This window comes from Dendrobates tinctorius, unplaced genomic scaffold (assembly GCF_039654945.1).
Source record: "Dendrobates tinctorius isolate UK_male_01 unplaced genomic scaffold, ASM3965494v1 ptg000046l, whole genome shotgun sequence".
Lineage (NCBI taxonomy): Eukaryota > Metazoa > Chordata > Amphibia > Anura > Dendrobatidae > Dendrobates > Dendrobates tinctorius.
Genome location: NW_027361714.1, coordinates 8,413,583 through 8,441,416, shown reverse-complemented (window position 1 = coordinate 8,441,416; position 27,834 = coordinate 8,413,583). Strand labels below are relative to the sequence as shown.

Sequence of the window (27,834 nt, the reverse complement as noted above, 5' to 3'; positions counted from 1 at the left end):
AGACAAGGCCTCAGTGTATAGTGATTGGCAGCTGTAACCTCACCCTGGCACTGACAGTCGTCTCAGCAATGATGTACAGCTGCCGCTCTCTACACTGAGCTGTGACTGAAGCCGCATCGGCTGCACCTCTATGACTGAAAACCGGAGGCTGCCAGGAGGAATAAAGTCAATTTCCTCCTGGCAGCGGGGCTTTCAGTGCAGCAGTCACACTGCTTTAGAATCCTATTAACCTGCAAATTACCCCATTTGGGGACATGAAACAAAACATCTTTAATGGAGAGGCTCAATGTATAGTTTAGAGATAAGTAAATCTCTGAGCCAGGCTAACGTGGTGCTGTCGACAGGGCAAAAAAAAAAACCCCTTGGCCATCTGCTGGGTCCCACTCATTTAACCACAATGTGAGGATGCCCTAATAAATATAATTTGGAGAACAGAATAGGCACATATCAACAACAAAGTTGAAAGGAATTTGTCAACAGGGTTTTGCTACCCTATCTGACAGCAGCATGATGTAGGGACAGATGCCCAGATTCCAGTGATGGGTCACTTATTGGGCTACTTGCTGTGTTGTGAGTTCATTTTCCCCTTCGTCACTGAGGTCTTGTGAACTCCCTATTCCTGTAAAGGAAGGTAATGAGCCTGATTATCAGGCACCTGAGCCTAATGAGGATGACTAGCTGAGTGGAGTCACGGACTGGATATAAGGCTGCCGACGCCCTTCTGCCCTGCGGGTGATTTCTCTGTGGACTTCTAGGACACCAGTCTGATTCCTGCTCCTCTAAAGCTAAGTTTTCTGCTTTGCCTGTTAGCATTTGCGTTTTGTTTTTGTTTTCCTTGCTTTTCTGGATTCTGCCATTCCCTGCTGGGGTGAGCTGAATCTCCTTTTGCCTGTTGCTCTGTCTTCAGAATATTCCTGAGTACTGACATAGCTTTTTTGAAGCCTAGCGTCTTCAGGGCCTTTTTCACTGTCAGTTTGTTGGCTCTTATTTTCATAGGGTTTTTCACGGATTGCAGACAGCAGCCTTCCTGTCCTTTCCTATCTAGTTAGCTTGGGCCCCGTCTTTGCTCAGTCTATCTTTCTGTCTGTGTTAGTATTTTCTTCTTGCTTCACCGTCATTATATGTTGGGGGCTGCCTATTGCTTTGGGGTCTGCTCTGGGGCAGTTTAGATTTCCCCTTTCTTTCTTTAGGCCTATTTAATTCTTCGGCTGTGATCGAGGGGTCTAGGGCATCGTAGGAACCCCCCACGGCTACTGCTAGTTGTTGTTGATAGGTTCAGGGGTCTGCAATCCGATAGCTGCCAACTTCTCTGGTTTTCTGGACTTAGCTAGCATTTCTGTTTTTGCCTCCTACGGTGACTCAATCATAACATTGCTGCTTCATTTTTCTATTGGCAACAGAAAATGTTATTTTTTCTATCACTAATAAGGTTCAATTTATTTGTGATTCAACCTCCAACCAAAAAAATAGACCCGTGTATCCCGAAACCTACCTGAGTTACAAGTCATTGTCTCCCATGTCAGCACCAACTGAAAATTTATTTTGCTTGACCCCATATAACTCTTCACTGTAAAAATAATATTTATCCACTAAAACTAGAATGCCCCTCTCAGCTCAGAACTTGCTTCTTTCGATGGTATAAAGGCACTGAGTTGTCTGGCGGCGGAGTCACAACTGCTATGTTGGATTTGTGATAGAATAATCATCGGGGATGTGCTATTTGCTATATGTCAGGCATAGTGGGACCGATGCTGCGAGGCGTGTGCCCGACACACAGGGAGATATGTAAGGACTAAAAGTAGCGAAAGGAAATATACAAACATATACGAATTCTACTGAAATGGTCACTTATGGCCACATTAACACAAAGAACCTAAAGGGGTTGTCTGGTTAGAAATCTCGGACAAGCTTTATATAATATCCCATTACTTGTATAGCACATGAGTCTGTGTGGCAAATCAATACGACAACATAAAACCAAGATGTCAGTGATTGTAACTGCAGGAAGCAGCAGGTGTCACCGAGACAGGTGGGCAGATATTGCCGGGCCATTAGCTATCTGTACAAGGTCTAGCAGCCATATTTCTACTAACACATCGCCCTATCATCCACCATCTGTTCTTCATGGACGTCTGTTAATGTGCCACTCGCTATACTCATGCATACTTATCAAACATTTGCCGGAAGAATACGCTCTACATTTCATCTAGCTACAATCTGCATGGATGAACAGTTATGTGCACAATAACAGCAGGGTGTTGAAAAGAATCGTGAACAAAATATCAATTTTTAATCTGAAAATGAAGAATATGGAATCATAGGCTACTAAAAAAATACGGTAGATGTCTGCATTTTCATTTGTAAACTCGAACACACAGTATAAACTGAAATTTGTTGACAGAATGAGTTGTTCTGATAATCCCTGAACTAATATTTAGTTATGGAACCTTTATTTCTGATAAGGGCTGTATAATTGTGCGGCATGGAGTCAACTAACATCTGACACCAGCACACAGATAGCTGCGTAGACTACATTCCACAGTTCTTTTGCATTCTTAGGTCTTGTAACAAAAACAGCATTTCTGATGTCCCTCCACAAATTTTCAATCGGACTGAGGTCTGGGGACTGGGCTGGCCACTTCATAACATCAATCTTGTTGGTCTGGAACCAGGATGTGGTCCACTTGTTGGCGAGCTTGGGGTCGTTGTCCTGCCGAAACACCTATTTCAAGGGTATCATAAGGCAATATGACCTCTTCCAGCATTTCAATATATTCGAACTGGTCCATGGTGCCTGGTATGCGATAAATGAGACCACCTCCACAGTATGATAAACATCCCCAAACCATTATGCTTGCACTTCCATGTTTTAGTCTTCACAGTGTACTGGGACTTGAATTCCTTGTTAATGGGTCGTCTCACAAACTGTCTACAACCTTTAGATCCAATAAGAACAATCTTGGTCTCATCTGTCCATAGAACATTGCGCCACTTCTCTTTAGGCCAGTCAATGTGTTCTTTGAGAAACTGTAACCTTTTCACCACATCTAATACTTTACGAGGGTTTCTTGAAAATAGTTTGTCTTCACTTAGGTGTCTTCTGATGGTTGCAGGACTCACAAGTAACTTCTTTGATCTCTCTTGGAGCTGAACATTGGATGCTTCCTTGCCATTCTTGAGATTCTAGGAGCTATGCAGATGGTAGTATTTCTTTTCTTACCATATGTTTTGGGGTTTTGTTTGCCATTTTAAAGCATTGGAAATCTTTTTAGCTGAGGAGTCAATTATTTTTCTCACTTCTTTATAGAGTTTCCCCTTTCTAATCAACTTCTTTATCAAAGTTCTTTCTCCTTCGGTACAGAGTCTTGAAGGACCCATTTTACAAACATAGCAAGGCCTAAAACCAACATTTTCTGCCCTCATTCCTTAAGGGTCATAATTGACACCCGTTTCTTCACAGAATGAAGAACCTTACTAACTGAACTCCGTACTACTATTAACTAGTACACCCCCTTTCATTAAATGAGTCCATAACGCCAAATTAGCAGCATGCATGTCATGACTGTTGGTTGCCCATTATTCGCCAAAAACAGTGATTAAAGACATTAGTGATGCTAAAATGCTAGTGTTTTGCATATAACTGTAGCTAGAGTTTCACTGTAAATGGTGGGCTGTTTTATAAGATAATTATAGTATTCCCAGATTATGAAGTGCTTTATTATGCTATATCACCTGTTGTGATGCTCTGGATAAGGGGTTGTGTGGGATTAGACAGCTCCTCGTCTTATGTCCAGTATTGAAGCTGATGTTAAGGGCTCATTCAGATGTCAGTGGGCAAACACACAGTGTGGACAGCGCCTTAAATAGACTTGCTGCTCATATGTTCCATCTTTTGAGCGGCTTTTAACTGCTTCAGGTTTCCAAACATGCCAAGCTGTTAAACAAAGTGGCCCGACCATTCGTTTTCCATTCAGAAGATGTTCTATTGTTACAAGTCAATGGAAAGGCTCAAAAGATGCCAAGGTGTCGTTTTCCAAAGATTTTGCTTTAATAACCTGCTAATGGTCTCCTCGCTATTGAATGGGGTTTAAAAAAAGTTTGGAAAAATGTGAATAAAAAAGATGCCCAAAAAACGGCTGTGAGAAACGCTGAATAAACTTGGTTGTGATGGTGTGATATGTTATGTGGATGTCATTTTTTGTATATTCCTATTTTTAACAATTCCAGTTATTTTCATAGTGTTTTTCTTATTACATTGTAAGTCTACAGCCTCACTGTATCTGTCTCTTGATGACCCCCTGTAGTGCATTATTCCCTAAGGCCTTTTGTTCTCCTCTGGGAGGTAACCTGTTTGACTACCCCTGGACAAGGAAGGGGGTGGGGGGGGAAGAACGGCAGCTGGACAAGTTAGTTCCGGTAGAGACAAGATGGTGAAAAGGCTGCATTTCAGAGAGAAGGACCCATTTTTATCCTCTGGTGTTAGAGTTTTGAAATCTCATTTCCCTGGACATTGTATCCTGATAATGGACTGCATTCTTATTCTGGACTATCTTATCCTTTGTGTGGTGGACTGAATATGGACCTTTTCGTATTTTTGCCTGAATAAAGGTCTTGGAATTGTTCACTCTTCGCTTGCTCTGTTGATTGTGTGATACCAGAGAAGGACCCCGTGACATTCATAATTACAAAATGTCAGGGAAAAGCAGAATTTCCTGAAGCAACTTGCTTTTGAAAAGCTCGGCAACTTTGCCTGTCTAAAAAAAAAAACGTGGTGTGCCCATACCCTAAACAAGGGTTGTCTCCAATTCAGACAGCCCATTCTCACAATAAGCGGCCACTTTCCTGTTCGCTCCTTAAGACAAATCTGACATCCGGAGGAGTTGAGTGAGCAGTCGCGGCTCTGAATGTCCGTTTTCTGCCTACAGATGGGAGAGTAAAGTGGCCGCTAATTGGCCCCAGGGATTGCGTGACATTTTTACATTGGGATATTGAGCCCCGAGAGAGCCAGTGCCGACACTCCTGGGGAGAAAAGGTGTTTTTGATTTAATTGGAGGAAACATAGTGATTGAGAAGGGGTTGTCCAAGTAATGGACAATCCCTTAAATATGTCACAAATTTATCAGTGGTTTGTGCTATTGGGCGCATCTTTAGATAGCCTAGTCTATGTTTGATTGGCTTCAAGGTCATGCCTACTTGTCAAAGCACAGACATTGTCTACAACATATGATCAATTCTGTCTCAGATTAGCATAACTCTATCCCCTGTCCTATAACTGGAGCCGGCCATCTACCCAACGCCAAACCTGCCAATATCTACTGGTTACTAGCATTATCCGACCTGACAGGCTCCCTTTAATAATAGTTCCATGTCGGTACACACACGGATGAACCCCAACAATGGGATAGTGAATAGACTATCCATCCATCACATGTGCAGAATTAGATTTCTTCTGAAGAAACGATGCCACAACACCAGGTTAGAATGCTATATTAGGTCGGCAAATATTTTCCAAGGCAAAGTAACCGATCTCATAACCTATAGCCAGAGTTCCCAGGTACAGCACAATAAGCCATTGTTGGAAATCCACCCTGCTGATCATGGGTCATTGGTCTCGTACCTTTCCATCTGCATCTTCTTTGTTCAATTTGCAATGCAGTAGAAATTCGATATTTTGATGGCTGCATAATTTTTGAAGAGTCTGAATCAGTATGTGTTAGCAGATTCTATCCAACAGAACTATAGCTACTAGAATAGACGCACACATAATGGTAAAAAGAAAATAGGCTGTTAATATCTATCCAGAATTCAACAAGGGAGGGTTAAAGAGTGAGGTTGGGTGAGGGCTTATTTTTTGCGCGCCGATCTGATGTTTTTATAGATACCATTTTGGTGCAGATACGATCTTTTGATCGCCCTGTATTGCATTTTATTGAAATGTAGCAGCGACCAAAAAGACATAATTCTGGCATTTTGAATTTTTTTCTCATTACACCGTTTAGTGATCGGGTTAATTTTTTTTATGTTGGTATATCAGGTGGTTCTGAATTCTGCGATACCAAATGTGTATGTTTGATTTTTTTTTTCATTGTTTTATTTTGAATGAGGCAAAAGGGGGGTGATTTGCACTTTTATATTTTTTTAGTATTTTTAAAAAATTTTTTTTTACTTTTTGCATGCTACAATACTCTCCATGGCAGACTAGTATCTGCAGTACTTTGATCGCCTCTGCTACACACAGGGGATGATCTGATTGCCTGTGTGTAGTAGAAATGCTAACTTGCTATGAGTGCCGACATTGGGGTCTGCTACAGATCTCTGGTTGTCATGCCGACCCATTGGTGACTCACGAACATGTGACAGGGTCACCAATAAGCAGGATTGGCGACACGCTTTCGGTAAGCGCGAGTTAAATGCCGCTGTCAGAGATTAACAGTGGCATTTAACTAGTTAACAGCCACGGGTGGATTGGGGGCACATGTCAACTGTATAGATTAGCAGTCATGTGCCGGGAAAGTTGCGGGCTCAGCGCCAGAGACTGCACCAAACAGGCGGAGTCTGACGTGTGTGTTGGCGTGGGTGGTCAGGAGCCGGAATCTCCAGGAGTGGACCCTCGGGACCATGGCACCGAGGGGCCCCGGGCGAGCTGCCAGGTGGAACCGACCCCTATACAGGGACCGTTAGGAGCAGGCCCAGGGGTTCAAGTACCACGGTAGCCGATACCGAGAGGGGCGGCTCAGGATGGACTGGAGTAGGACCGTGGGACTGAAGTGTAGATGACGGAACAGAGCTGGAACAAAAGAGACAAGAGTGGAGTAAGACTGTAGACTGGAACGTGGAGGGACTGAAGTGTAGATGTCAGGACAGAGCTGGAACACAGGAGACAGGAATGGAGTAAGACAGTAGACTGGAACGTGGAGGGATGGCTGGAGCAGGAACACAGGGGACAGGATTAGAGGAGGACGCAAGGACTGGAGCAGGATAGAACAGGAACTCCGGAGGCAGTACTGGAGTAGGACGGCAGGACTGGAGCAGGATGAACAGGAACACCGGAGGCAGGACTGGAGTAGGACGGCAGGACTGGAGCAGGATGGAACAGGAACACCGGAGGCAGGACTGGAGTAGGACGGCAGGACTGGAGCAGGATGGAACAGGAACACCGGAGGTAGGACGGCAGGACTGGAGCAGGATGGAACAGGAACACCGGAGGTAGGACGGCAGGACTGGAGCAGGATGGAACAGGAACACCGGAGGTAGGACGGCAGGACTGGAGCAGGATGGAACAGGAACACCGGAGGTAGGACGGCAGGACTGGAGCAGGATGGAACAGGAACACCGGAGGCAGGACTGGAGTAGGACGGCAGGACTGGAGCAGGATGGAACAGGAACACAGGAACAGGGCAGGAGACAGAGGAAACAGGAACACTGGAGCAGGACTGAGAATACTGCAGGGAACACGGAAGACAGGCTGCGAGGTTGCTGCAGGAAACACCGAGGACAGCACCGAGAGGCTGCAGAGAGCACAGGAGGAAGCAAGGCCCAGTGTGCAAGGTAACACAATGATCAGGCGCCTCCCTCAGGGGGAAGCGGCCTGATATGGCCCCGTCTGGTCTGCCATTGGTCCGAAGGTGCTTCTGGGTCAGGGCACAGCCGGAGCACAAGAATCAGAAGGGAGGAGCGGCCGCGGCCTATGGTGCATGCGCATTGCATGCAGAGTTGGCGTCGGCCGCGAGCCTGTCAGAGGTGACCGCCGTGGCCGTCGGGTGGCGAGAGGCTACGGCGTGGGAGCGGAGGCCGGGAGAGTATGTCGGAGCGGTGTAACAGTGTGTACTATTGTACCCAATGTCCGAAAGGAGTTAAGGAGGATTTATGTCTTGCTGTGACTGTCTTTGTTAAGGATGAGGGGCCTCAAACTGTCCCTGGAACTGGGACCTTAACTATCCCTGTTATTCTTGAAGGTAGAGAGGCCTGAAACTTCTACCTTACTATGCTCCTGTTGAACCCGGATCTGTTCCCTCTCCCACCATGACCCCTGGTACAGAAACGTATTGTAAACAAAACACAAAGACAAACAGGGATAACAGAGACCCTCTATCATACAAAAGCACTAACCAACAATAGGAGGAGAATAGGGCCAGAGAGGAATAAACTAAACGGGAACAGGGACCAGGAGATAAACACAAACGTACTACAGCAAACCACAGCACACTTATCCAAAAACTCCACTCCTAAACCACTAAGCTTTAGCACACAGCACAGGAAGACAAATCTCCAGCAGCAACAACAAACTCCTATTCAGCACAGCGTCTCCAAAGAGCTAGGAAGCAAAGCTATCACTGGCAAGACCGAGAGGGTCTGGCCAGGTTTTATAAGGAGAAGTTATGATCAAATCAGAAGCAGCAGGAAATGGAACTGCAAGTTTCTGACCAGCATATAAAGGGTTGTTAACCTTTTCAGCACCAAAGGAAACCATATTGATTTAATATGGGATCCAAATGCACAGGCTAAAAGGAAGATCTTCGATTCACAATAAGCAGTGATCTTAAACCCTCAGATTTCCAAGGTTGACGTGACACGCTAGTGACAATTTAAGAGAGGATCTACTCTAGAAAAAACTCCTGAAATAAGACTTAGTATGAACAAACCCTGAGGGTATGGGCAGGCAACGTTTTGCTGTGCAAATATTTCATCTCATGTCACTTATTGAAGTAGTTCATTAAAGTGTCCTGCCCATCCTTCTTAACAGCATGGAGTGAAAGCTGCTGGTGGCAGCACCAACGGAAGAAAGACGCGTGGCCACCTCAGGGACACAACCGCCGACTCTGCAAAAACGTACTCAGTTTTAAAAACTCTGAAAAAAGGCTTAGTGTGAACACTGACAAAATGCTTAAAATAATCTCTGCTATGATACCTTCATCTCAACTGAACGGTCCCCTTGGAGCAGAGTCCATTCATATCGTATGATAGCGTGGTCATCACTGCTCTCACGTCCATCCAAGATGAGCCAATCGACAGGCAGCTGAAGAACCACATCTTGTCCTGCATTGCTGCTGGGTGGTTTGTCAGTATCTGTAAGCAGAAGATTCACATTCTTTAACATCAGGTATCTTCTATGTGTCTATAGCCACAGCATTAACTCTCGTAAAGCCACTTGTTACCATGCCGGGACATGTACTCCGCATCTAACGCCTTTGGTAAATCTTCGATCTGGAGTACGGTTAGTACTTAGAAACATATTGTGAACATATTTTGTATTGTACATCAGTGTGCACATAATATACAGTGGTGGCTACACCACCATCTGCCTTGCCATCTGCTGACTCTCAGGAAGTGAATGTTCCTTTCCGAAAACTACTAATTTGCTCAACTGTTGATGTGGTGGTAATATGTTATCAAATATCATGTGTATCTATTCTACTGCATCTCATTTACCTCCATTGAAAAGAATGTACCGTCATGGCATAGTCTGGATGTTAAGGTATTGGCGTTGTTATCCTTCAGGTGTATTTCTGGAAAAATCAGTATAAACCTAGAAGCTGAATAACAACCAGACCAGAGAATCTAGCCATAGCTAAACCCTAGTACTTCACTTAATCACTTTTTTGGTTTATTTCACCAATATCTTCTTTGTTATTACGGCATTTATGTGTGATGATTATCGTAGATTATCTAAATAAAGGGACACCAGCTTGTTATAGGTGGAGGATCAGCTCAAGGTAACCTGGCAAACATGATCATTCAGTGTGAGGGAACATAAAGAGAACTTGGAGGTCCTCTAAGAATGTAATTGAATGACCATTGTCACCTCATTTAAATGGCAGCTCATTCTAGTCATGTGTCAGGATGGACTTAAGTCTGAAGTAACACTGACCCTGAGACTTGTGTCTCAATGACAAGAGCTGTATCATAAGCGTACATACTAGAGTTGCAGGAGATGTGTGTGATAGGAGAAGAAATAAATCTTCTCATGGGCTGACTGAATACAAAGGATTGAGACTGGAGAAAAAAATCGTTTATGCTCAGTCAGCTAGATTTCTTCACACACTTCTCAATTCACATAGGTATGTGTGCTTACATCTTCTGTCAGTTGAGACACAGGTCTCGGGAGCTGTGTTTCTTCAGACTTCAGCTCATCTTGACACGTGACTAGGATAGACTGCTGTTTAAATTATGAAATGGGGAGGTGTGCGCCTCCATGAGCCTTGCCTGAAATGTTACCTTAGACAGGGACTGGAGTAATATTTCTGGCATATGTAGAGGTTTAATTATTAATAATTTTGGTGGATGAGTGCAGCCACGCCCCATTCCACCCACGAGCTAGTTGAGACCAATGTGAAAACTTTCCATTAGCAACATTTTTGCACATTTTTCAAGGTGTTTTACCCCAAAAAAAACAATAACACGTTGATTAATCAGCCCCATTGTGATTACAGACTCAATTGTTCTTTCAGGTCAAATACATAACGTGGCGAAAATCACGTGGGAACACATTCTAAATTGTAGCCTTGCACACTTCAGCCGCACTCCTAGAAGACAGGTGTCTAAAATCTACCAAATAGGCCTAAACTGCAAAACCAATTATGGCTTATAGACAAATGTGGCTCTGAGAACAGGACCTTTGAAATTGGACAAAACCTTGAAGATCACAATTGACTTGGTCAGGGTTAATATTAAGCTACCCCTCTCTACTGTAAAAACTTTTGCTGATCTTGAAATACTTTGTTGTACACATTAAATAGCAGAGGCTAAGGATAAAATGTTACATAGTTGGGTTTTAAAGGGGTTGTTCAACTCTGGTGCCAATTATTTTTTTTCACAATCTTGCATGTATTTGAGGCTAAAAACCATGTTTGCAATTGGCTTTCATGACAAACGTTGCCCCGTTTGGCTTTAACAGGCTCTTTGTACCCTGAAAATTAAACTATTATGTGGTCCGTGGCTGTAAATGAGTGGAGAGGAACTAAAAAAAAACAGGCAAGAGTTCCAAACTCCCCATCACACTGTCATAGCGGGCTCACTGACGGATTCTCAGTTTACTCATTCTCCTATACACTATAACACACAGGCTATGAATGGTAAATGGTGCCACATTTTTAAAGAAAGAAAAACAACCCCCACAAGTGTGTCAATGAATGCATTTATGAATAGGAGCTTTGGCGTCAGGGACGCTGTACCCTCAGTCAGCGGTGGACACACTATTGGTGCAAGCCCAAGAGGTAAAGGGGCCCAGCTCCATAGCAGCAAGCATCTGTTACCAACTCAGAAAGGAGGGCATTACTGGACTGCAAAGGGCCCATATACTGCAATGTACATGTGATCCCTTCATCTAATGGAGTATGAGGGTCCAGGAACCATCTTCGTTTGTTCATCTCCTATGGTCAAATCTCTGGAGAAGATGCCCAATTAGCACATAACTTAACTATTGGTTCTGTCTCGCTTTAATCTTTGGGTGGGTGACTAGGCACCTGGATGGATGGGTGACTGGGGAGCCTGGATGGATGGGTGACTGGGGAGCCTGGACGGGTGGGTGAACGGAGAGCCTGGACAGGTGGGTGACTGGGCACCTGGATTTGTGAGTAACAGCACACCTAGCTGGGTGGGTGACTGTGCTCTTGGATGCATGGGTGACAGCGCACCTGGGTGGGTGGCTGACTGGGCACTTGGATGGATAGGTGGCTGGGCACCTGGATGGGTGGGTAACTGGGCACCTGGATGGATGGGTGACTGGGCACCTGGATGGATGGGTGACTGGGCACCTGGATTTGTGATTAACAGCACACCTAGTTGGGTGGGTGACTGTGCTCTTGGATGCATGGGTGACAGCGCACCTGGGTGGGTGGCTGACTGGGCACTTGGATGGATAGGTGGCTGGGCACCTGGATGGGTGGGTAACTGGGCACCTGGATGGATGGGTGACTGGGCACCTGGATTTGTGAGTAACAGCACACCTAGTTGGGTGGGTGACTGTGCTCCTGGATGCATGGGTGACAGCGCACCTGGGTGGGTGGCTGACTGGGCACCTGGATGGATAGGTGGCTGACTGGGCACCTGGATTTGTGGGTGACAGCGCACCTAGTTGGGTAGGTGACTGTCCTAATCGATGCATGGGTGACAGCGCACCTGGGTGGGTGGCTCACTGGGCACCTGGATGGATAGGTGGCTGACTGGGCACCTGGATTTGTGGGTGACAGCGCACCTAGTTGGGTAGGTGACTGTCCTACTCAATGCATGGGTGACAGCGCAACTGGGTGGGTGGCTGACTGGGCACCTGGATTTGTGGGTGACAGCGCACCTAGTTGGGTATGTGACTGTCCTACTCGATGCATGGGTGACAGTGCACCTGGGTAGGTGGTTGACTGGGCACCTGGATGGGTGACTGGGCACCTGGATGAATAGGTGACAGGGCACGTGGGTGGGTGACAGGGCACCTGGATGAATGGGTGACTGGGCACGTGGGTGGGTGACTGGGCACCTGGATGGGTGACTGGGCACCTGGATGAATGGGTGACTGGGCACCTGGATGGGTGACTGGGCACCTGGATGAATAGGTGACTGGGCACGTGGGTGGGTGACTGGGCACCTGGATAAATGGGTGACTGGGCACGTGGGTGTGTGACTGGGCACCTGGATGGGCAGGAAATGTGAACATCTGCACATTCTGTGGACAATTGATATCAGGCTTATTTGCTGACTTGGTCTTTGGGTCCTGGGCTCGGGACCAGGGTCTACCTCTTACCCAGGCTGGCGGTCCCAGTGCCAGGGGAGGCCCAGGAAGCATTGCGGCCCGTGAGGGTGAAGCTGCTGTAGTCCCTGTGCGGGGAGAACTGGCACACACTGTGCCCGCGGTGGCTACAGTCAAAGAGGAAGCAGCTGACGCCCTGGCCGGAGCTCTCCGCCACCGCGGCCGAGCACCGGGGCAGGGAGCAGCACACCTGCAGGCATTGCTTCCAGCTGTACACCTCCCCCGGGGCCTGCAGGAAGGTGGCTCCGGCCTCCAGCGAGTCCTTGGTGCGGATGATGTAGTCCTCCAGCCGGTTGAAGTTGCACACCTCCTCGCCGGAGTCTCCGGAGGGGCGGACGGCCACCTCCTGCAGCTGCTCCTGCATCGCTGCCTCCTCCTCCCGGCCATTGCCCTGCGGCCGCTCCTCCGCCTCCTGCCCCGGCTCCTGTCTCTGCTGCTGCAGCTGTTTGCGGAATTCCTCCAGCAGCTCCTCCACCCCGGAGATCTGGGACCTGAGGTCCGTCAGCTGGGGAGCAGGGGAGCCCGAGGAGACCCTCCGGCAGCCCCCCAGCCCGGAGCAGAGCAGCAGTGTGAGCAGGCCGAGCACCGGCCGCACAGCCAGCCCCGGGAAGGGGAAGATCATGGCGAGTGCCGACAGCTCAGTGCGGTGCGGAGCCTGGCAGGCGGCAGGCAGCAGCCCGAGGCCGGAGCATGGCTGTGATGGAGGAGCTGAGCGCAGGACAATCAGCACCGGGAGGAGGGACAGCTCCAGTGACGTCATCCCTGGGCGCCTCAGCCTGGTCACGGTGGTCCCAGGGGTACAATCCCCCATCTCCGTGTCCTTTACATTAGGGTACAGGGGCATTTCAGCGGATTTCTTTTTTTTTTTTTTTTTCCAAAACAATGAACCTCCAGCTCCACAGATGCTGGAACAGTGTTTCTTTTCCTTTTGTGCCTCTCCAAAGTTATGGCCCCCACATTAAAGATGCACATTTCCCTTTCAGCCAACTGGGCGTGTACCACAGGACGTCTCTATGGGCATTTACATTTTCTGCTCTGACTCCGGCCAATCAGAGAAGGTCGGTGGTCTACGCCCATTTGTATAAAGGCAAAATCAGCATCGTCATTACTGGGGGGCTTAACGTTAGGACAAAGGGGTCAGAGAAAAAGAGGACGTGGTCCAGGCTAGCGCTGTAAGCTTTATTTCCACCAGCTGCCTCCATAATATCCAGGATTTTTTCCGTTGATGCAATTCTCTGAGATGCGAAAGGCATTGGAGACCCCCACAATGCCACAGCGGCCCCCGGGAACTGCACCAAACAATGGCTCCTATGTCAGCCCATAGCTTCATCTGACTCCAGTGTCGTGACGCACATCATGGCAGATCAGTCCTGCGGCCGATGGCCACTTACCTACTCCACACGCAGAGGTTGGCACAGGAGCGGAGAAAATGGCAAACTTTACATGCACATACTCCGTGCAGAGAACGTTGAGACTTTTTATGGCGGGCAGGAAATAATAAGCTTCCCCCATCGCTGCGGTCGGTTGATCAGTGGTGCTGATTTTCATACCCCATTTGTAACTTTAGTTTTAGTTTTGTATTTTACACGATGTGACCCCCAAAAGGTTATGGAAAAGTTTATGGGACGCCGCAAATATATATTTCATTTGACTTAGATCTGCTGCCATGTTCCTTATTTTTTAGAGCTGATCCAGCTTTGCTAAGACCCTGAGTTCCATCTCATAAGAGTCTATGTGTGAACCTGCGCCCCAGTCTTAAGTTTTTTTCAGCCTCTAACAGGTTTTCCTCCAGGATTGCCCAGCATTTATCTCCATCCATCTTCCCATAAACTCTGACCGGCTTCCCTGCCCCTGCTCGAGAAAAGTATCCCCATAGCATGATGCTGACGCCACCATTTAGCCCAAAAAGGTCTACTTTGGTCTCATCTGACCAAAGCACCTTCTTCCACATGCAGCTGTGCCTCCTACTCAAAATACAGTTAACGTAAAAATGTATAGCATTACTGCAGAGAGGAGAATGCAATTTACCCCTTTACCCCCCAAGGCTCTTTGCATCTTCACGACTAAGCCAATTTTTACAATTCTGACCACTGTCACTTTATGAGGTAATAATTTTGGAACACTTTGTAGGGGGGAGGACTCCCGTAGAGTGTCTGGGCCGGAACCAAGGGGACCGCCATCTGGGTTCCTGAAGGAACAATACCGGGGGGGGCAACGAAGGAGAGCGGACAAATGAAGGTGACAGGGCAGCAGGGGGCGGGGATAAAAGGAGGGGGAAGCGCGCAGAGAGTTCAGTTGGCAGAAGGGCAGACATCACACAAGAGACCGTGTAAGAGAGAGGGAGCCAACTTATTAGACGTTAATCAGCGGGGAGGCCTTAGGGGGCCTGTGAAGGGTAAGCAACGCATTCCCCGACAAGAGACTTGCTCTTTATTCCAATCCGAGGCCGGTCTCCCACGGATGGTCGCAGCCAGTACCGCTTTCCCTCGCTCTATTGCGGCTGGTCCGCTACCCCTAGCCTCCGCTGTCACTTCACACCAGCCCGCTGTGGCGGCCTGGACATTACCTCCCCACCTCAGCCCGCGGCTGCGGCCTCTTCATCACCGGCCACAGTGGACGCCATCTCGCGACAGTCGGCAGTTGAAGCCTACTCCACGCCCACAGGGGAACCCTGAGCATAGGTCCAATCCGCTCACGAGCCTGCCAACCGTCACTCAAGGAGACTGCGACACAACCCCTCTTTGAGACGGGAGTTTGATATTACTTTCGGGAAGATCCTTCAGGGCCTGTTGAGCCCCAGCTTCAGGATTACCCCAGGGCCTGTTGTGCCCCAACGGCAAAGATCCTTCAGGGCCTGTTGAGCCCCAGCTTCAGGATTACCCCAGGGCCTGTTGTGCCCCAACAGCAAAGATCCTTCAGGGCCTATCGAGCCCCAGCTTCAGGATTACCCCAGGGCCTGTTGTGCCCCAACGACTAAGATCCTTCAGGGCCTGTTGTGCCCCAGCTTCTCCCGGGTGCTGAGACGCCCAAAGGTCACGACCGGTCTTCAGCAGCGGTACCCAGAGGTTGCGACGCCTAAACATCCACATCAGCGACCTCGAAGCGGAAACACCACCGACACCGAAGGACGACTGGAAGGATAAGTTGACTTTAGGAAAAAAGGACCCATAGTTGGCCGTTACGTGGCCCATAATAGCCGGCCTTGCCGGGTTAGTCGCATTCTCGATAAGAAAATTGTTTTATTGTTGTTGAGTCCCTGCGTAGACAATTGGTGTTATACCTTTTTGTTTGCTCAGCATAGCCCTAGTGGCCCAGTTCATAAACGTTGCTTTTCCAAACAACACTCAGTCTCGTGTCTCGTCACTGCATCCTGAGAACCTGTTGGTACCTACATTTGGCGTAGTCGGCAGGATGCAGTCTCCGAGCACGGACGATGGTGCCCCAGATCAGGGCAGAGCTGTGAACTCTACAAATAATGAGAGTCCCCATTCCAGCATTTCACTGGGGGCTATGTTGAACAACCTGCCTAGATTTTCTGGCTCCAATACTATGCTATGGAGTTGGACAGAGTGGATGCGGGGACTCTTTCGGATGCACCCAATGACTCCTGACCTGGAAGCCGAAGTAGCTCTCATGGCATTAGATGGGGAGCCACGGAGGTCAGTGATGCTGAGACCCCCGGGGCACCGCAACACCTTTAACAAAGTTTTACAGGTAGTAGAACAGACCCATGGGGACCCAACTAATGTGGGAGAATTAAGGACCCGATTATTCAGTCGAATGCAGGGAGAGGGGGCACAATCACTCAGTATATGAATGTCCTCCAAGAATTGCATTCGGCTATCGAAAGAAAGGACGGAGTGGGGGTAGGACCTATTGACATTACCCTACGCGACCTACTGGTGACTGGACTGTGAGATCCGTTAATAAAACAGGCATTACAGGAGCAGAGCAGAATGAATCCCCGTATAGACTTTTCAGAGGTGGGAAGTCAAGCTCAGGCTCGAGAGCAAGAGCAGGGGATGGCGGTCCCCGTGGGGAAGGTCCGGGGTGTGGAGGCTTCCGTGAACGCAATCGAGGAGCCTCAATGGGTGGAAGAGATGAAATGGGAGTTGAAGAACATTAAGGGCGAGTTGGCCGAAGTGAAGAGAAGGACCGAGACAGTAAAAGACGTGCAGGCTTTTCTGGGGTTGGCCGGATATTACCATCATTTCGTAAAGAATTTTGCACGGCGGGCCCGAGCCCTGCACGACCTGCTGAAGGGGGCTCCCGCTGGGGCAAATGGACGAAAAATCCAGTGGTAGCAACCTCATGAAGAGGCCTTCCGAGACCTCAAGGCTGCGCTCTCGGATGCCCCGGTGTTGGCCTATGCGGATTTCTCACAACCGTTCATCTTACACACTGACGGGAGTCTTCACGGGCTGGGGGCTGTGTTGTCACAAGTTCAAGACGGCCGGGTTGAGAGTGATCGCATATGGAAGCCGCTCACTCCATGACTCCGAGCGCAACCCTCACAATTACAGCTCCTTCAAGCTCGAGCTCCTCGCGGTGGTGTGGGCTATGACGGAGAGGTTCGCAGAGTACCTAGCGGGCTCCGAGGTAGTGGTGCGGACCGACAACAACCCCCTGGCTCATTTGGAAAACGCCAAATTGGGGGCTCTGGAACAATGATGGGTGGCCCGGATGGCGAAGTTCAAGTATAAAATCATCTAAAAAAAGAGGGGCCGAGAATGTTCATGCTGTCGCCCTCTCCAGGATTCAACATACAACTCCAGGAAAGAATCGAGACGAAGAATTAGAAGGGGAAGAGATACCGTTCACCCTAACCGCTGCCGTGCTCACAGCTGCTAATCAAAAAGTATCTTCCCCAGATACCCCAAGGGGCATACTGGAACAATCTTGGGATAAGTGGATACAACAACAAGAGGACGAAGAAGTTGGACTTCTCCGGACATGGGTCGCCGCTGGCCAATTGCCCATTGATTCCCAACGACAAACTTTGACTCAAGACATGTCACTGATGTTGCGACAATGGGAGAGACTGGTTATCTGAAAGGGACTATTGTACCACAAAATAACATCGCAGACAACCTTAATGACGGTGTGGCAGGTGGTTACGCCCGAAGCCCAACTCCATGAACTGGCTCGTGAGGCTCATGAAAAAGGGGCTCACTTCGGAGCTAAAAAGACCTTGCAATGGTTGCAACAGAAGGCTTACCACCCACGCTTGCCAGTTGTCGTGGACGAAATTTGCCAGGCCTGCCGCTTATGCGAATTAGCCAAACCGCCCACTCAGAGAGCCTCAATACAGACAATTATGACTTCAGCACCCATCGAACTCCTGACAATAGATTACCTGACCATTGGTCCTGCATTCCAGGGATATGAACACTGCCTCGTCATGGTGGATCATTTCACCAAGATCGCTGTGGTCACCCCCACCCAAGACCAGACCGCGGAGTCGGCCGCCTCCACAATTTGCAGAAACTTCATACAAGTGAACGGCTGCCCCCAACGAATACATTCTGATCAGGGAGCATGTTTTTTGGGAAAAGTTATGGAAGAATTACACTATCTCTATGGGATTCACAAGTTCCGGACCACACCCTATCACCCACAAGGAAACGGGGCCTGTGAACGATTTAATCGGACATTGATTCAAATGTTGTGTACTCTGGAGAGTGACAAGAAGGCCCATTGGCCCGAATATGTACCTGAATTAGTATGGGTCTTTAACAACCGGGAGCACCGAGTTACCGGCTATACCCCCTACTCTCTATTGTTCAGACGAGAGGGTAAAGGGATCACAGAGGTGGAGTTGGACCCCGAAGAGCCACAGCCCTGGACCGGAGTGTCGTCCTGGGTCCGAAATCGTCACCGGCTAGTACAGTCATGAGTCTTCTTAGGAATGATGCAACAAGTTTTTCACACCTGGATTTAGGGATCCTCTGTCATTCTTCCTTGCAGATCCTCTCCAGTTCCAACAGGTTGCATGGTGAACGTTGGTGGACAGCCATTTTCAGGTCTCTCCAGAGATGCTCAATTGGATTTAGGTCAGGGCTAGTCAAGAATGGTCACAGAGTTGTTCTGAAGCCACTCCTTTGTTATTTTAGCTGTGTGCTTAGAATCATTGTATTGTTGGAAGATGAACGTTCAGCCAAGTATTAGGTCCAGAGCACTCTGGAAGGTTTTCATCCAGGATATCTCTGTACTTGGCCGCATTCATGTTTCCTTCCATTGCAACCAGTCGTCCTGTCCCTGCAGCTGAAAAACATCCCCATAGCATGATGCTGCCACCACCATGTTTCACTGTTGGGATTGTATTGGGCAGATGAGCAGTGCCTTGTTTTCTCCACACATATCGCTTAGGGTATGTTTCCATGGGCCGGATTACATCCGGACTAGCTGCGGATTGAACGCTGAGTACAGCGGCAGCGTTCAATCCGCAGCGGCCAGATGTTACAGCATAGTGGAGGGGATTTTTTTGAAATCCCGTCTCCACTATGCGTGCAAACACGCATCCGGCAGCCCTGCGTTTCTGGACATGCAGAGCGTCTTTTTAGACCGCCGCATGTCTGTTTACCTTGCAGCGACGCTCCGTCTCTGCAAGGTAAACAACAGTCCTATGTATAGGGTGCGGCGATTCCGGATGTGTTCAATGAACACATCCGGAATTACTGCACATACAGAAGGGGGCGGCGGTGCTTTGAGCAGAGCAGGGTTTCCGCTCCGTCCAAAGCGCCGACAATATGGCCCGTGGAGCCTCACCCTTAGAATCACCCAAAAGGTCTATCTTTGTCTCATCAGACCAGAAAATCGTATTTTTCATAGTCTGAGAGTCCTTCATGTGTTTTTTAGCAAACTCTATACGGGCTTTCATATGTCTTGTACTGAGGAGAGGCTTCCGTTGGGCCACTCTGCCATAAAGGCCTGACTGGTGGAGGGCTACAGTGATAGTTGACTTTGTGGAACTTTCCCCCATCTCCCTACTGCATTGTGAGTACTGCACTGGTTCTTCTTTACCTCTCACCAAGGCTCTTCTCCCATGACTGCTCATTTTGGCTGGACGGCCAGGTGTAGGAAGACTTCTGGTGGTCCCAAAGTTCTTCCATTTAAGGATTATGGCTGCCACTGTGCTTTTAGGAACCTGGAGTACTGCAGAAATTCTTTTGTAACCTTGGCCAGATATGTGCCTTACCACAATTCTGTCTCTGAGCTCCTTGGCCAGTTCCTTTGACCTCATGATTCTCATTTACTCTGACATGCACTGTGAGCTGTGAGATCTAATATAGACAGGTGTGTGCCTTTACAAATCACGTACTATCAGTATAATTAAACACAGCTGAACTCCAATGAAGGAGTAGAACCATCTCAAGGAAGATCACAAGGAAATGGACAGCATGTGACTTAAATATGATTGTCTGAGCAAAGGGTCTGAATACTTATGACTAGGTGATATTTTGTTTTCCTTTTTAATAAATTTGCAAAAATTTTTATATTTGTTTTTTAATTCAGTCAAGATTGTACATTAATGACAAAAAAAATGAATGAACTTTTTTGGATTTACCAAATGGTTGCAATGAAAAAGAGTGACAAATTTAAAGGGTCTGACTACTTTCCGTACCCACTGTATAGGTTATAGTTATCAACAAGACAAGAAAAATTCTTATCAGCTTGGCGTTGGCTAAACCCTTTCATCCATATCTAGGGATCTAACGTTCATTGCATGTACTCCCCTAAAGGCCCTTTTACATTTAGCGATGCACCAGCAATCCGACCAGCGATCCGACCCGGTCAGGATCGCTGGTGCATCGCTAAATGATCGCTAGTGAGCTTTCATACAGAAAGATCTCACAGCGAAGCAGCAGCGACGCAGCGGACGATACTTACCTGTCACACACAGCGATCCTGACATCCTCCCGCCCGCCTCCACGCGTCGCTCATCTCACACAGCAGGAAGCCCAGCAGGAAGCGCCCGACGAGAAATGGAGCCGCCCGATCTCGCGCCATCAGCGATGGACAGCGGGGGAGCCGGTCGTTGGTAAGTATCACACATAGCGATATCGCTAGCAATATCGCTATAACGTCACAAAATCAGTGACGTTTTAGCGATATTGCTAGCGATATCGCTTAGTGTAAAACCCCCTTAAGTCACAAATCCCAAAAGAGCTTATGAGCAAGATGCACTTAAAGATGAATACGATTAGGCAGGTAGTTGAGGTCAGGAACAAACATAGATCAGCATACAGCAACAGTAAACATCTCTTTTGCCTGCCATTCTGGGAAGTCAAACAGTTCTAAAGTCAGCAATAGGAATCCAGGCAGAAATGGGGAGAATCAGAAAGCAAGGTGATTTAACAAATTGGGTCACAACTGAGAAGACAGTCGTCAAACATTGAGTAAATTTGGTGCAACAGTGACATTTCCTAGAACTGGATAACCCTTCAAAATTGATAAAAAGTTAAGAAAATTGGTCAAGGAGGCTGCTGAGAGACCCAACAGCAACATGAAAGGAGCTGCAGACATTTCTGACAAATAATAATGGTTGTGTATTGCATGTGAAAAAAAATCTCCTGTATTCTTCAAGTCTGGCCTTTGGTGTAGGGTGTGAAGATGGAAGCCTTTTCATACAAAGAAAAAAATCTAAGCCAGACATAAAATCTGCCAAAAGAATGTCGGAGAGCGTATTATGGTCTGATGCTACATTGCTCGTCAGCTTTTGCTTACTTTGCTGCAGATAATTTTTCAGTTTGGCTGCTTTTCAAATGCAATAAGTGTTTTTGTTTTTTTTTTGTAAGTTTTATTCACTTAACCCCTTCATGACCCAGCCTATTTTAACCTTACTGACATGGCCATTTTTTGCAATTCTGACCAGTGTCCCTTTATGAGGTAATAACTCAGGAACGCTTCAGCGCATCCTAGCAATTCGGAGATAGTTTTTTTCATGACATATTGGGCTTCATGTTAGTGGTAAATTTAGGTCAATAATTTTTGCGTTTATTTGTGATAAAAACGGGCATTTGGCGAAAATTTCGCAATTTTCAAATTTTGAAGTTTTATTCTGTTAAACCAGAGAGTTATGTGACACAAAATAGTTACTAAATAACATTTCCCACATGTCTACTTTACATCAGCAATTTTGGAAACAAAATTTTTTTTTGTTAGGAAGTTAAGGGTTAAAAGTTGACCAGCGATTTCTAATTTTTACAACATTTACAAAACCATTTTTTTTAGGGACCACCTCACATTTGAAGTCACTTTGAGGGGTCTCTATGGCAGAAAATACCCAAAAGTGACACCATTCTAAAAACTGCACCCCTCAAGCTACTCAAAACTACATTCAAGAAGATTATTAACCCTTCAAGTGCTTCACAGGAACTAAAGCAACGTGGAAGGGAAAAATGGACATTTTAATTTTTACAACACAAATTTTCTTTTAGCATTAATTTTCATTTTCACATGGGTAACAGGATAAAATAGATCCTAAAATTTGTTGGGCAATTTCTCCTGAGTACACAGATACCTCATATGTGGTCATAAGCCACTGTTTGGGAGCACGGCAGGGCTCAGAAGGGAAGGAGCGCCATTTGACTTTTTGAATGGAAAATATGCTGGAATATTTAGGGGTTACCATGTCGCGTTTGAAGAGCCCCTGTGTGCCTAAACATTGGAGCTCCCCCACAAGTGACCCCATTTTAGAAACTAGACCCTCCAAGGAACTTATCTAGATGCATAATGAGCACTTTGAACCCCCAGGTACTTCACAAATTGATCCGTAAAAAAAAAAAAGTCCTTTTTTTTTCACAAAAAATTTTTTTAGCTTCAGTTTTTTCATTTTCACATGGGCAATAGGATAAAATGGATACTAAAATTTGATAAGAAAAGAAATACACCGCGCTATACTGGGAACTGAAAAAAATAATATAACTGAGTACTTACTTGCTGGTGTGTGAAAAAATCACGTGGTGGTGGATGTATAGCAGTATTCTGAGACTATTCACCTTGTCATAGATGTATATATTTGGATGCCAAAACTGCTGAGTAGATAATATAGGGTTAAATGGGGGTGAGCCCGTTAGTGTGTTAGAGGGAAAAAATTAAAAAAAATAAATAAATAAATAAAATAAAATATGAACTAATCTTGATTTACTCACTTAAGGAAATCAGAACCATATAAAATATATGCTGTAAATGTAGCCATTGACAAGTATTAAGATTGGAATGTTGCAGCCTGTTTCTGATGTAAAAAATATAATAGTTGAAAAATAAAACAAAAAAAAAAAAAAAGAGGGGGATAAATAGATGTTTGAGATGATAACTGAATGCTGACCTTACTGCATGCCAATTTCAACAGGCAAGGTCAGAATGATTAATCCTGTGCAAAACAAATGATGGCACAGTTCCTGCAAAGTGAATGAGCGTTAGTGACAGCATGTGCCCACTAGTGGAACGAGGTGCTTAATTCTGGTGCACTTACTTGCAGGGCCAGTGCTCAGTGAGGCAGGCTTGGGTGCTCAGCGTGGGGGCTGGGGCTGCTGCTGCTAATCCGTATGGCCGTGGAGACCGCCGTTGCCTCGCGTGCTCCGGCCGAGAGCAACGCTGAGGGGTGATGAAGAGAGTAGCTTTCTCTCGAAACATGTCGGTATTGTGCTGCCTTTGAGCCACCGTCTTACCCCCAGTGTGACGTCACGCTAGCCCTGCCCCATCACACGCCGAGTCACTCAGCGTTGCTCTCGGCCGGAGCACGCGAGGCAACGGCGGTCTCCACGTCCATACGGATTAGCAGCAGCAGCCCCAGCCCCCACGCTGAGCACCCAAGCCTGCCTCACTGAGCACTGGCCCTGCAAGTAAGTGCACCAGAATTAAGCACCTCGTTCCACTAGTGGGCACATGCTGTCACTAACGCTCATTCACTTTGCAGGAACTGTGCCATCATTTGTTTTGCACAGGATTAATCATTCTGACCTCGCCTGTTGAAATTGGCATGCAGTAAGGTCAGCATTCAGTTATCATCTCAAACATCTATTTATCCCCCTTTTTTTTTTGTTTTATTTTTCAACTATTATATTTTTTACATCAGAAACAGGCTGCAACATTCCAATCTTAATACTTGGCAATGGCTACATTTACAGCATATATTTTATATGGTTCTGATTTCCTTAAGTGAGTAAATCAAGATTAGTTCATATTTTATTTTATTTATTTTTTTTTATTTTTTCCCTCTGTAACACACTAACGGGCTCACCCCCATTTAACCCTATATTATCTACTCAGCAGTTTTGGCATCCAAATATATACATCTATGGCTGGAGTCACACTAACCTGCGCAAAATACGGTCAGTATTTTACATGCCTAATACGGATGACAGACCCCTAAATAGTGCTCCGTATGTCATCCGTAATCAAGGTGTGGTCGCGTATTTTGCGCATGTCAGCATCCGTATGCAATCCGTATGGCATCCGTATGGCGAGATTTTCTCGCAGGCTTGCAAAATGGACATATATTGGACCCCTATGACAGGGTTTCTAAAGACACCTGGTGCGTATTTCTCGCAAGTCACATGTGTGGTCCGTGTGTAATCCGTATTTTTTGCGCACCCATTGACTTGCATTGGCGTACTACGGGCGTAGTACGCTGACAATCGCAGCATGCTGCGAGTGGCACGGAGCGTAGGATACTGAGGAGAAATATACGCCTGGTGCGAGTGACCCCATAGAAAATCATTGGTCCGTGTCTAATGCGTGCTTTTTGCGCCTCTCACTCTCCCGTATTCCTCGCCAGTGTGACTCCGGCCTTTGACAAGGTGAATAGTCTCAGAATACTGCTATACATCCACCACCACGTGATTTTTTCACACACCAGCAAGTAAGTACTCAGTTATATTATTTTTTTCAGTCCCCAGTATAGCGCGGTGTATTTCTTTTATCAGCTTTAGCTCTTTAAAACAGGCACCAGCACAGAGCCTGTTATTCACCAGCTGCATCTGGGAATAGTGGACCTTCCTTCTCTGTCCAAGTGGACTGGCGCCAGTGTGTTAATCTTAAACTAATCGGATACTAAAATTTGTTGGGCAATTTCTCCTGAGTACACCAATACCTCACATGTGGTCATAAACCACTATTTGGGCGCACGGCAGGGCCCGGAAGGGAAGGAACGCCATTTGATTTTTTGAATGGAAAATTAGCTCCAATCGTTAGCGGATACCATGTCACGTTTGGAGAGCCCCTGTGTGCCTAAACATTGGAGCTCCCCCACAAGTGACCCCATTTTGGAAACTAGACACCCCCCAAGGAACTTATCTAGATGTGTGGTGAGCACTTTGAACCCCCAAGTGCTTCACAGAACAGTAAAGCAGAGCAGTGAAAATAAAAAATCATTTTTTCCTCAAAAATTATTTTTTAGCCCGCTATTTATTTTCACAAGGGTAACAGGATAAACTGGACCACAAAAGTTGTTGTGCAATTTGTCCTGAGTACACCGATACCCCATATGTGGGGGGGGGAAACTGTTTGGGCGCATGGGAGAGATCAGAAGGGAAGGAGTGCCATTTTGGAATGCAGACTTTGATGGAATATTCTGCGGGAGTAATATTGCGTTTGCAGAGCCCCTGATGTGCCTAAACAGTAGAAACCCCCCACAAGTGACCCCATTTTGGAAACTAGATCCCCAAAGGAGCTTACCTAGACATGTAGTGAGCACTTTGAACCCCCAAGTACTTCACAGAAGTTTATAAACGCAGAGCCATGAAAAAAAATCATTTTTTTCCCCAAAAATGATTATTTAGCCTGCTATTTTTTATTTTCTCAAGGGTAACAGGAAAAATTGGACCCCAAAAGTTGTTGTCCAGTTTGTTCTGAGTACGTTGGTACCCGATATGTGGGAGGCAACCACTGTTTGGGCGCATGGTAGGGCTCAGAAGGGAAGGAGCGCCATTTGACTTTTTGAATGGAAAATTAGCTCCAATCGCTAGCGGACACTATGTCGTGTTTGGAGAGCCCGTGTGCCTAAACTTTGGAGCTCCCTCACAAATGACCCCATTTTGAAAACTAGACCCCCTAAGGAACTTATCTAGATGCATAGTGAGCACTTTGATCCCCCAGGTGCTTCACAGAAGTTTATAACGCAGAGCTGCAAAAAATTTTTTCCCTCAAAAAGATTTTTTAGCCCGCAATTTTTTATTTTCACAAGGGTAACAGGAGAAATTGGACCCCAAAAGTCGGGACTTGAAAGGCTTCGAAGTAGTGACGTTTTGAAATGCCGACTTGATGGAATGGTCTGCGGGCATCATGTTACGTTTGCAGAGCCCCTGATGTGCCTAAACAGTGGAAACCTCCCACAAATGACCACATTTTGAAAACTAGACCACCCAAGGAACTTATCTACATGTGTGGTGAGCACTTTGAACCACCAAGTGCTTCACAGAAGTTTATAACGCAGAGCTGTGAAAATAAAAAATCGTTTTTCTTCCACAAAAATATTTTTTTTAGCCCCCAATTTTTTTATTTTCCCAAGGGTAACAGGAGAAATTAGAGCCCCAAAGTTGTTGTGCAATTTTTCCTGAGTACGCTGATACCCCATATGTGGGGGTAAACCACTGTTTGGACACATGTCGGGGCTCGGAATGGATGGAGAACTGTTTGACTTTTTGAAAACAAAATTGGCTGGAATAAATGGTGGCACCATGTCACGTTTGGAGACTCCGTGATGTGCCTAAACAGTGGAAACTCCTCAATTCTAGCTTCAACACACCCCTAACCCTAATCCCCAACTCTAACGCTAATCACAAGCCTAACCCTAATCCCAACCCACCCCTAACCTTAACCCTAATTCCAACCCTAACGGAAAAATAAGAATATTTTCTTTATTATTTGTCCCTACCTATGGGGGTGATAAGGGGGGGGGGGGGTATTTAGTTTTGTTTTTTATTTTGATCACTGAGTTTATCACAGTGATCAAAATGAATGAATCTGCAGCCGGCAGATTCGACAGGCTCAGTGCGCATGCACCCGCCATTTTCCAAGATGACGGCGCCCATGAAGGATCCAAGAGGGACATGGGAGGTATCGGGGGGGGTTGAGGGGAATCAGAAGGTGGGGGGAGCAGAGGGAGGAGGGAGGGGAGAAGTTAACAGTGGCGGCAGATAGCCGCCGTCAGTCGGTGGGGGGGGGGGGGGGGGTCACATCTCGGTCTCCAGCCATGGCTAATGCTATTGTAGCATCGGCCATGGCTGGATTGTAATATTTCATCAAATTTCATTGGTGAAATATTACAAATCGCTCTGATTGGCTGTTAAAAGTGAAACAGCCAGTCAGAGCGATCGTAGCCACGGGGGGGGGGGGGATGGCTAAGCCACCCCCCTGGGGTGAAGCACAAAGGGTCCTGTGTGTGCAGGTCGGGTGACTTTTCAGTGACCCCGGTCACCCGACCCGCAGGGGGGCTATCAATTCATGACGCCACATAGGCATCATGGGTCGGATTGGCACAGACTTTCATGACGCCTATGTGGCTCAAAGGTCGGGAAGGGGGTTAATGGACTATTTGGCAAATCCGCATGTAAGAAAGTGCTGCTCTGTGTGGTAAAAAAGTAAACATTAGCTGGGGATACTCCAGCAAGTATGCGACTTACGTGCCTTTTGTGCCTGGCGCTGTTATCCTCTTGCACAGAGCAGTCACAGACAACTCTTGACTGATTCAGCGGCTTCCGCTGACGTCACGTAGACAGAGCGGCAGCTTCTTTTCTGCTCTGCTCAAAGAGCGGGACTTCGATGTCATGTCAACAGCTGGATCCCCGCTGCCTAACTGGAGGAGCCAGCTGTCAATATGCATGACGCATACTGCCAGCAAAGCAGCACGGATACAGGAAGTGCTGCTCTGGTGAATCACCGGCATGATCAGTCAGTGACCACTTTGTGCCACCAGAGAATGGCGCCGGGCACAACAGGTAGGTAGGTCGCCATTACATGCCTGTTAGCGCTGTGACAGAGTCACTGGTAAGGTGACAGAGGAGAGATACGTGTCACTGCGTTTAACGGCGTCATTGATGTGAAACCAGAGCATTTTTCTCCAGCACGCTACGTGTTGTGAAGGTTAAGTT

The 27,834-nt window shown here is 47.0% G+C and overlaps 1 protein-coding gene across 1 annotated transcript in view; it reads right to left on the bottom strand.

Moving 5' to 3' along the window:
• The window catches only part of LRP11 (LDL receptor related protein 11), a 35,384-nt gene extending 21,870 nt beyond the window's left edge, over window positions 1-13,514 (bottom strand). Inside the window, exons 1-2 of the mRNA XM_073575693.1 lie at window positions 12,734-13,514; window positions 8,909-9,066 (exon numbers count right to left, since the gene is read on the bottom strand). Coding sequence (XP_073431794.1) covers window positions 8,909-9,066; window positions 12,734-13,499 — 924 coding nt within the window. The 5' untranslated portion in view covers window positions 13,500-13,514. The remainder of the gene's footprint in view (window positions 1-8,908; window positions 9,067-12,733) is intronic.
• Between the last annotated feature and the right edge of the window lie 14,320 nt (window positions 13,515-27,834).